Source organism: Myotis davidii, unplaced genomic scaffold (assembly GCF_000327345.1).
Source record: "Myotis davidii unplaced genomic scaffold, ASM32734v1 scaffold223, whole genome shotgun sequence".
NCBI classification, from domain to species: domain Eukaryota; kingdom Metazoa; phylum Chordata; class Mammalia; order Chiroptera; family Vespertilionidae; genus Myotis; species Myotis davidii.
Window position 1 is genome coordinate 5,404,918 of NW_006294609.1, and position 9,847 is coordinate 5,414,764.

The 9,847-nt window shown below is 52.7% G+C and overlaps 1 protein-coding gene across 1 annotated transcript in view; it reads left to right on the forward strand.

Annotated features, from left to right (window-relative positions):
* The first annotated feature begins 6,283 nt into the window (after positions 1–6,283).
* Positions 6,284–9,847, forward strand: part of CFAP73 (cilia and flagella associated protein 73) — a 14,484-nt gene continuing 10,920 nt past the window's right edge. The window contains exons 1-4 of the mRNA XM_006769007.2: positions 6,284–6,382; positions 8,087–8,192; positions 8,973–9,077; positions 9,811–9,846. Coding sequence (XP_006769070.1) covers positions 6,327–6,382; positions 8,087–8,192; positions 8,973–9,077; positions 9,811–9,846 — 303 coding nt within the window. The 5' untranslated portion in view covers positions 6,284–6,326. The remainder of the gene's footprint in view (positions 6,383–8,086; positions 8,193–8,972; positions 9,078–9,810; position 9,847) is intronic.

Below are 9,847 nucleotides of genomic sequence, written 5' to 3' on the forward strand. Positions count from 1 at the left end.
ATAGCTGTGGCTGCCTCTGGTCTCCGAAGGCGCCGCGGCTCTTGTTTGTAGCTGGGCTCCCAGCCCATGGGAAGCCCTGGATGGCGGCCGGGAAGGCAGCGATGATCACTCCCCCACCCGCCCCCTCCACCCGCAACCCCTGCCCATTGGCAGCCCCGCTCTGTGACCTTGGTCTCTCGTCCCCTTGTTTTCCTGGTGATTTACACGCTCGTCTTATCTCCTAAATGTCAGGGACAATGTCTGATTCATGCCGCACCTCCCACACCGCCTGGCGCATCAGGAAGATTCAACACACACTCTGCCGGGCTAAAAGGGACTCCGTTCCCCGCGAGGGCTGGAATCGGAAAGTGACAGGAGTCGTGTTGTTTTTTACTTCCTTCCTTTCTCCCCACGGTGCCGCCCGCCCCTCTCCATCTTCACCCCCAAAGCAGAAGGCAGGCTCCTCCCCTGACTGCGCGGACCTGTTCCTCTCCAGGCCTCAGTTTCCCCTCCTGGGAAGCGGCACCGTCTCTCCTGAGGCCAAGACGGGCGCAAGGCAGGCAAGCCCCGGCCCAGGTCGGGGTGAGACGTGTGCTCTCTGTCCGGGGAACACAAAGCCCCATTTGTGATCGCTGGGCACGGAGCTGGGCAGGGAGCCATGTGGGATGGAGGCAGCGGTGGGAGGAGCGAGCAGGATTTCCAAAACCCCCTCCTGCCTTGGCCTGAAACAAGGTGTCTATCAGTCCACGCCCTGCTTCCTCCTTCCTCAGCCCTAGTCCCCACGTTCCCCGCCCGCCTCTGCACACACACGCACCCCGGCCTCGGAATGGAGAAGCAGGAAGGGGGAAGCCAGCAAGGCCTGAGACTTGGGGGCGGGGGTGAGGAGAGTGGATCTTTCCAGAGCGTGTGGGTTTGTGGCCAAGGGCAAGGCCGACAGAGGAGTTGTGTCCTCCTGTCATTCAGGGGCCCCACCCAAGCCATTCCCCAGGACATGAGGACAGAGACAGGTGGGAGGCTGGGACCTCGGCCTCGCCGGTGTGGCAGGGGAGCACCCACAGGATGTGGGAGTGGCACCCCATTTAACAGAGAGGACTGCTGAGGCCTGGGGTGGAGTGGCTGGCCCCAGGGACCTCCTCCCCTTTCTTCTATGCTGTGAACAGTTCCTGAGAGGGGATGGGGGAGGGATCTCTATATGAACAAACGCCAGGGTCCATCGCTTCTCAGCTTCATATCCGTGGAGGAGTCACCTAACTCCCTCATCTGTTGCTTGTAGCACAGGTGTGGCCACTCCTTGGCCCTATCCAGGCCTGACCTACCCCATCATCCTTGAATTCTGCACGCCAACCCACAGGCCTTTGCTCTCTTCTAGGAGGGCCCCGTCCTCCTGCCTCAGGACCTTTGCACATGCTGTTTTCTCTACTTGGAATACTGCCCCGCTCCTCTTCTCACCCCTCCTCCTCCTTCAGGTCTGGGTTGACATGTCACTTCCTCAGGAGGCCTCCCTGCCCCCTCCTTGTACTCTACACCTCCCCTCACCCTATCAGAGTGTGGTGACATATTTACAAGACTATTTTTAAATATTTTTATTGATTTCAGAGAGAAAGGAAGAGAGAGAGAGATAGAAACATCAATGATGAGAATCATCGATCAGCTGCCTCCTGCATGCCCCACACTGAGGTTTGAGCCCGCAACCTGGGCATGTGCCCTTGACCAGAATCGAACCTGGGACCCTTCAGTCCGCAGGCCGATCCTCTATCCACCGAGCCAAACCGGCTAGGGCTAGAAGACTATTTGATTCACTTGGCCTCCCCATTAGCCTGCAAGCCCCCTGAAGGCAGGTCTTGTCTGATCCGCTGCTGCATCCTCACATAGTATCTGGTACATAGCAGGTGCTCAATAAACATTTGCAAACATACGCCCCTAAAACAATAGACATTAAGAAAGGAAGGATGCATGCTGGCTTCGAGATGATGGCATCTTGGGGGCGGGAATGGGCCTGAGGAAGGAAAGACCCAAGAAGGGCTCCCCTGTATCTGCAGTGTTGTGGTTAAGAAGGTGACTCTACACCCAGACGGCCTGAGTTCAAATCCCATCTTGGATTTGATACCAAAAGCACGACCCGTAAAGGAAACGGTGGCAGATTGCACCTCATCGAAGATCGTGGGAGAGGATGAAAGAGAGGCTCCAGCCTGGGGGGAAGCTCATGTCCGACAGAGGCTCCCCCGGAGCACGGAGGCATATGCGGGGAGACGTCTCGGCACTCAACAGCGGGAAAGAGAACAATCCAGTTAGAGCACAGGCGACGGTCGTGGACAGATATTTTGCTGAGGAGGATTGCGGATGGCGAATAAGCACCCGAGAAGGTGTTCATCACCATTGGCCATTAGAGAACTGAAAGACCACAACACACCTTCAGAATGTCTAAAAAAGGGGGGGTAACAGTGAGGCTGCAGAAAACTAGATCGCTCCCACACTGCTGGTTGGAATATAAAATGGCACCGCCGCTCTGGAAAGGAATATGGCAGTTTCTTTAAAAACAAAACTAGCCCTAACCGGTTTGGCTCAGTGGATAGAGCGTCGGCCTGCGGGCTGAAGGGTCCCAGGTTCGATTCCAGCCAAGGGCATGTACCTGGGTTGCGGGCACATCCCCAGTAGGGGGTGTGCAGGAGGCAGCTGATCGATGTTTCTCTCGTGTCGATGTTTCTAACTCTCTATCCCTCTCCCTTCCTCTCTGTGAAAAATCAATAAAATATATTTTTAAAAAAATAAAAATAAAAACAAAACTAAAACTAAACAGGCATTTCCTGTAGGACCCAGAAGTTATGCTCTTGGGCATCTGCTATGCCAGAGAAATGATAACTTAGGTTCATACAAAATTAAGGACCTGAATCTTCAGAGTGGCTTTATTCATAATAGCCCTGAACTGGAAACAACCCAAATGTCCTTCAGCCTGAATGTTAAACAAACATTGCCCATTCTTGCTGTGGAATGCTGCTTAGTGATCAAAAAGAACAAACATGGATACAGGTAGCAATGAGCAGGGCTCTCAAGGGGATGCAGCTGAGTGAAAAAGGCCACTCTCACCCTAGCTGGTGTGGCTCAGTGGATAGACCGTCAGCCTGCGGATGAAAGGTCCCAGGTTCGATTCTGGTCTCATGCCCCGGTTGTGGGTTCAATTCCCAGTAGGGTGCATGCAGGAGGCAGCCAATCCATGATTCCTTCTCATCATTGACGTTTCTCTCTCTCTCTCCCTCTCTGAAATCAATAAAAGTAAATATTTTTAAAAGCCACTCTCAAAAGGTTACATGCTATGTGATTCCAATTACATAACCTCCCTGGTGTGACCAAACCACTCAGAGAACAGATGAATGGGTGCCAGGGGTTAGGGAGGCGGGCAGGAGGGACCTTTGAGATGAATGTTTTGTATCTGGACTGTGGCGATCGCTAGCATCCAAATGAGATAAAAATGCATAGAACTGAATACACAGTCATGCAAATGAAATCTGAGTAAGGTCAGTGGATTCTCAATGCCAGTTTCCTGGTTGTGATAGTGTAGAGTTGTGCAAGAAGTCGCCACGGGGGCGGGGGGGCACTGGGTGAAGGGGTATGGCACCTCTTTGTATAATTTTTTTAAACTGCAGATGAATCTACAATGATCTCAGAATCAATAGACAGCTACACATCTATCATAATGACTTTGTAAGAAACACTGGCAGCCCAGCCAGCATGGCTCAGTGGTTAAGTGTCGACCTATGAACCAGGGGGTCACAGTTTGATTCTTGGTCAGGCAGGGCACATGCCCGAGTTGCAGGCTTGATCCCCAGTGTGGGGCGTGCAGGAGGCAGCCAGTTGATGATTCTCTCTCATCACTGATGTTTCTATCCCTGAAATCAATTGAAAAATATTTTTTTAAAAACTGGCAATACCAACGCCTGGCGAAGCTATGGAGCAATCAGAATTCTCATGCATGGCTCGTGTGAATATCAAAACGGTAAGGCACACTGCAAACCAGTTTACAGAGTTTTATACGGTTGAATGAACACTTATCACAGGACCCAACAAAAGCTTACGTTCACACACAAAAAATGCATGGAAATACTATCTTTATACCATAATTGTCGAGAACTAGAACTACCCCAACTGGAAGGTGAATGGACAAACCATACCGTGAAATTCTACTCAGCAGTGAAGAAGGATGCACCTTGCTGATTCACACACCAACATGAATGGATCAAGAATGAATATTGCTGCCCTGCCCGGTTTGGGTCAGTGGATAGAGCGTCAGCTTGTGAACCAAAAGGTCCCAGGTTCGATTCCAGTCAAGGGCACATGCCCGGATTGTGGGCTTGATCCCCAGTGATCCCCCGTGGGGGACTTGTAGGAGGCGGCCGATCCATGATTCTCTCTCATCATGGATGTTTCTATTTCTCTCTCCTCTTCCTTCCTCTCTGAAATCAATAAAAAAAATATTTTTTTTAAAAAAGAATGAATATTGCTAAATGAAAGAAACCAAACTCGAAAGGCTACAAGGTATAGGTCAGTGGTTCTCAACCTTCTGGCACTTTAAATACAGTTCCTCATGTTGTGACCCAACCATAAAATTATTTTCGTTGCTACTTCATAACTGTCATGTTGCTACTGTTATGAATCGTCATGTAAATATCTGATATGCAGGATGGTCTTAGGCGACCCCTGTGAAAGGGCTGTTCGACTGCCAAAGGGGTCGCGACCCACAGGTTGAGAACCGCTGGTATAGGCTCTATTCACGACTTTCTGAAAAAGGCAAAATTATAGGGCTAGAGAACAGGTCAGTGGCGGCCAAGGGCTGCGGTGGGGACAAGGGTTGAGTACAAAGGGACATGAGAACTTCTGGGGCAAGCGTTTTGTATCTTGACTGTGGTGGTGGTTACATGCCTTTATGTATTTGCCAAAATTCACAGAACCGTACGTGGAAAAAGTGAATTTTACTTTATCCAATTATATCTCAATATTTTTTTAAAATCAGGAAAAATCTAGATCATGTACCTTGTCACGTCACATCAATGTTCGTGGATAGTCTACAGTTTACTGCAAACTGCTCAAAGATAACATTATTTTAGTTCCATTTAAAAAAAATATGCTCCAATAAAATGCTTAGCAGTTGTTTTAAGCAATACAGGCATTTATAAGTAATTATAGTTTTTAAATAGTGTTACCTGCAATGTGAAAATACATTTCTTTCTTTTTTTAACTAAGAGCCACTTCCACAATTTTAAAGTGGGAAGGGTGTGTGAGCTGGTGTGCGTTTTTTTAAAAAATATATTTTTACTTATTTCAGAGAGGGAGAGAGAGAGAGAAACATCAATGATGAGAGAGAATCATTGATCAGCTGCCTCCTGCACGCCCCCTACTGAGGGGATCGAGCCCGCAACCCAGGCGTGTGCCCTTGACCAGAATCGAACCTGAGACCCTTCAGTCCGCAGGCCCGCGCTCTATCCACTGAGCCAAACCGGCTAGGGCATACCCATGGGTGTTTGTAATGTTACTGAGTACTTGCCCCTAATACCACCTCTGCAGTGCTGTTCACGGATTAAATCTGACACTGAATTACTTTGAGAGTTCCAATGGCTCCCTAGCCAGGAGTTGGTGCTGCCAGTTTTTTACAAGTCGTTCTCCTAGATGTGTGGCTACCTGAGTTATTTAGGACTGTGTCTGACCCACAGTAATTGCCTAAACCACACGTCAGCTGCTCCCCTACCCCCAGCCTCCAAATCCAGATCACGGGTCTCTTCCCAGCTGGTCTCCAGCTGTCCTCTTTAGCTCCCCAGCCAGGCCCGGGGCCCCCTCCGTGAGGCGTGGCCAGGGGAGCCCCATCCCCAGCAAAGGAAGTGGACCCTCAAGGGGCTGGAACATGGTAGGCCCTCGGCACCTTGCAGGGGAGTAAGTGACCCCACCCAAGACCTGGCCAACAGTGGGTGCCCAATAATAACAGACATCTGGGCATAGAGCCACGTTAGCAAGGTCCCACCCCACCCAGCCAGGAAGAGGCCTGACCAGACATGGGTCACCAAGAGGGGTGAATTCTTGGCCAAGGGACCCACGTCCTCTCCTCTGGCAACCCCAATTTAGACGGGGAGTTAAAGCCCCCAGAAGGGGCAGAGGCTGCTGCCCTCCTGGCAGCCCCGCCCTCTCCCTCCCTGGGTGGATTTCCCGGGCCTCAGCCAGGCAATGGAATGTTGCGTTGATGGTTGCCTGGGCAACCAGGGCCTGCTTGGTGGCTGCCTTCTGGGAGTACCGAACACGCTGTTGCACCACCCTCCATCAGAAACCCTCCAGGTGGAAAGAAAGCCCCAGAAATCGCCAAGAGAATGGCCGTGTCCTGGGAGAGACATTTCCGACTGGCCTTGCAAGACAAGCTGCCGATGTGAGTGTCTGGGGGTGGCAGGGAGGGCTGGAAGGAGGGCAGGAGTGAGCGGGTGGCCCATTCCCTCCCAAGTCCTGGATCCTGGCTTCCACAGCCTGTTCACGGTGGGAGATCATCGCCCCCATTTCACAGATGAAAACAACTGAGGCTCGGAGAGAACTAGGGACTTCCCTGACGTCTCCGGGCTGGTGAGAGCAGAGCGGGGGGTCAGCAGCCCACATCTCTAACCTGCCCTTGATTCTCACCCCAGCTGACATCCAGCTGAGATTAAATGGTCTGAACCCAGGTGGGAAGGAATTATTCTATGAACTTTTGCCCCCTATGCCTGCAAACTGCATTTTTAAAGGGAGGGTGGAGGAAGCCTGTCCCAGGCCTGCGTTGTGTTCCGTGGAGTGACTGAGGGTCCCAACCGCAGTCTTAGAATCTGAAAATGGCAGCGTCTCCCTGAACCGGCGCTGGGAAAGGCTTGCCGAATGGAGTTAGTGTATCCCTCCTGCTCCCTACACAGCCGACCGGAGGGGGCTGCCTGCTGGACCCCTCCCCGGAGCTCTAACAGGCGGGACCCCTCCCCGGAGCTCTAACAGGCGTCTTCAGTTTCAACTCGGCCACAGCAGGGAGCTGATCTCCCCTGGCCGCCTCCCCCCACTCACCTTCTTCCATCAGCAACACCCTCCCAGCTCTTAGTCCCAGGTTCACCTCGAGCTCCTTCTTTCTATTTTTTTAAAAATATATTTGTATTGATTCAGATAAAAGGACTACAATGGGGGCTCATCTCCTTCTGGGCCCACAGGGAGGGAAAGGGGTCGGGGGAGAGAGAGAGAGAGAGAAACATCAATGATGAGAGAGAATCAGTGATCAGCTGCCTCCTGCACGCCCCCTACTGGGGATAGAGCCTGCAACTCGGGCATGTCCCCTTGACAGGAATCAAACCCAGATCCTTTAGTCCACGGCCAATGCCTCATACACTGAGCCAAACCGGCCAGGGCACGGACTCCTCTCTCACCTCCCTCATCACTCCATCAGCTCAGCTCTCAAACTGTATCCAGAACGGACCCCTCCTCCCCTCCGCACTACAACCGCCCGATCAGAACCACCTCATCTGTCACCCCATCACCCTGTCACCGGTCTCCTGCAGCTCTCCTGCCCCTCCTATTGTCTCTGTCCCCCACAGCGGCCAGGGGGACCCCTCCTCTGCTCAGAAGCCTCCCCCGCTGCCCACCTCACTCACAATCAAGGCCCAAGTCCTCCCTCGCCACCCTCTGGCCCCCACAAATTCTCTGATTGTAATCCCCATCTCTCTCCTCCCGCCCGCCCCTTCCGCTCACCAAGGTTCTGGCCCTCCTCAGAGAGACGTCTTGACCCCCTTCCGCACTGAAGGATTTGTCACCTTGGCACCTACCATGTCCTGGCATTGCTTCTTCTTATTTGTTAGCTTTATCTCCTGTGTGTGTGCCCCCTCCCCCCGGGATGCCAGCTCCCGCAGGGCCGCTTTCTGTCTGTCTTGTCCCCAGCAGGGGCCCCAGTGCTGTGATGGTGCCAGGCATTTGCTAGGTGCTCAGTACAATTTGTTGAATGAATGAATGAATGAATGAAGAATTCCACAGCCAGTAGGTGGCTAATGGGGGCATTTCAGGCACTAGGGGGGAGTTTGGGGGCCCTGACTCTTCCCTCCTTCACCCCCACCTCCTCCGTGAGCCCCTCCAGGAAGATCCCGGAGCGGAATCCCGGCCGCTCCCTGCCAGTGCTGTGTCTCCTGCAGAAGAGGCAGGAGCTGGTGGATGTGGACCGGGGCCTGCGGGCCCAGAGGGAGGTGAGCCCCCCCTGTAGTCCTGAGACTTGTGGGGACCCCAGACCAAAAAAATGGTGGTGAGCAGGGGAATGGGAAATCCTAGAGCCCATTTATTAGCTCCCAGGCCTGAGCAAGTCACGTCACCACGCTGAGCCCTGGTTTCCTCACCTGTCAAGTGGGGATCCAAGGAAATCAGTTGTTGGTGCCAATCAATGTGCTCTGAGCACCCACGTGCAGGGCACTCGCCCGGATCTAGGGGTCTCACCATGGTCCCTGTCCTCAGGGGCTCACAGTCTAGAGAAGGACCCAGACCATGTCCAGCTGGTGACTGCCAGGAGGGGGACGCACTGAGAAGGACTGTAAGAGCCCAGAGAAAGCCCCTATTTCCACATGAGGGTGACCAAGGAGGGCTTCCTGGAGGAGGTGGTGTCTTAGGGATTGCTGAAGGGCAAGTTGGCTTATCCATCAAAGGGGGACAGTGTGAGAAGGAAGAAACAAAGAGGAAACAGCATATACAAAGGCTGGAAGGCGAGGACAAAGCTCAGGTGGCCAAGTGGCCGGAAGACACAGTGTCAGAGTGGGGAGGGTGAGATGAGGCCTGAGAAAGGGCAGGGACACGGACACGCAGGGGCTGCAGAAGGGCACCTGGGCTTCCTTGCGGCTGGTGGGAGCTATGGGTGGATGTGAGGAGGGGTGCAGTGACATGATCAGGGACCACAGATGAGAGGAGTTAAGTGTGAACTTAAAGGCGCTGGATGACTTGAAACCCTGGACACACAGACACCCATGTTCACACGCCAGGCGTTCCAGAACAGGATGGCAGTCCTGATGCAGCGCCGGGAACAGTTGGAACAGAAGAAGCAGGAGCTAAAGGGGTCCTTTTTCCGCTTTGACAAGTTCTTGCAGGTGGGTGGGGCCTGCTGGGGGAGGCAGGTCACGGGGTCACAAAGTCACAATCCTTAGGGGCCAGACATGTCACAGAAAGGTTTAAAAACGGGTGTACCCTTCTAGTTGGGGACGTCAATACCTGTTGGCTAAATCCAAATTCATGGATGGTAAGAGTCATCATTTTAATGTCAATTCTCTAAAAATCATTCTATAAATTTAACATATCCCATGTCTAAGATCAATAGAATGTTTAATAAACTTTTATGTGCTAATTATTTTTTTTAAATGGGTGTACTAGCCTGGCTGGCATGGCTCAGTGATTGAGCATCGACCTCTGAACCAGGAGGTCATGGTTTGATTTCTGACCAGGGCACATGCCTGGTGTTGGTCTCAGTCCCCAGTAGGGGGGCGTGCAGGAGGCAGCCAATCAATGATTCTCTCTCATCATGGATGCTTCTACCTCTCTCTCCCTCTCCCTTCCTCTCTGAAATCAATACAAAATATATATTTTTTTAAATTGGTGTACTAATACAAAGGGGGTGGTGGGGAAACTGACGCATTCACGCTTTTAGAAAACCGTGGGGAGGAGTGAGGGACCAAAATCAGGTTCTGGCTGCGTTTGGCCCGCGGGCCATCTGTTTGCAATCCATGGCTGCACGTGCTAATTAATGCTGGGCCGGGGAGGAAGGGGCGCACTCCGCAGGCGCCCAATCCTGAGCGTCCTGGCCTCCGGTTCATCCCTCCCCCCCAGGACGCCGAGGCCCGACGGAGCCGCGGGATGCGAAGGG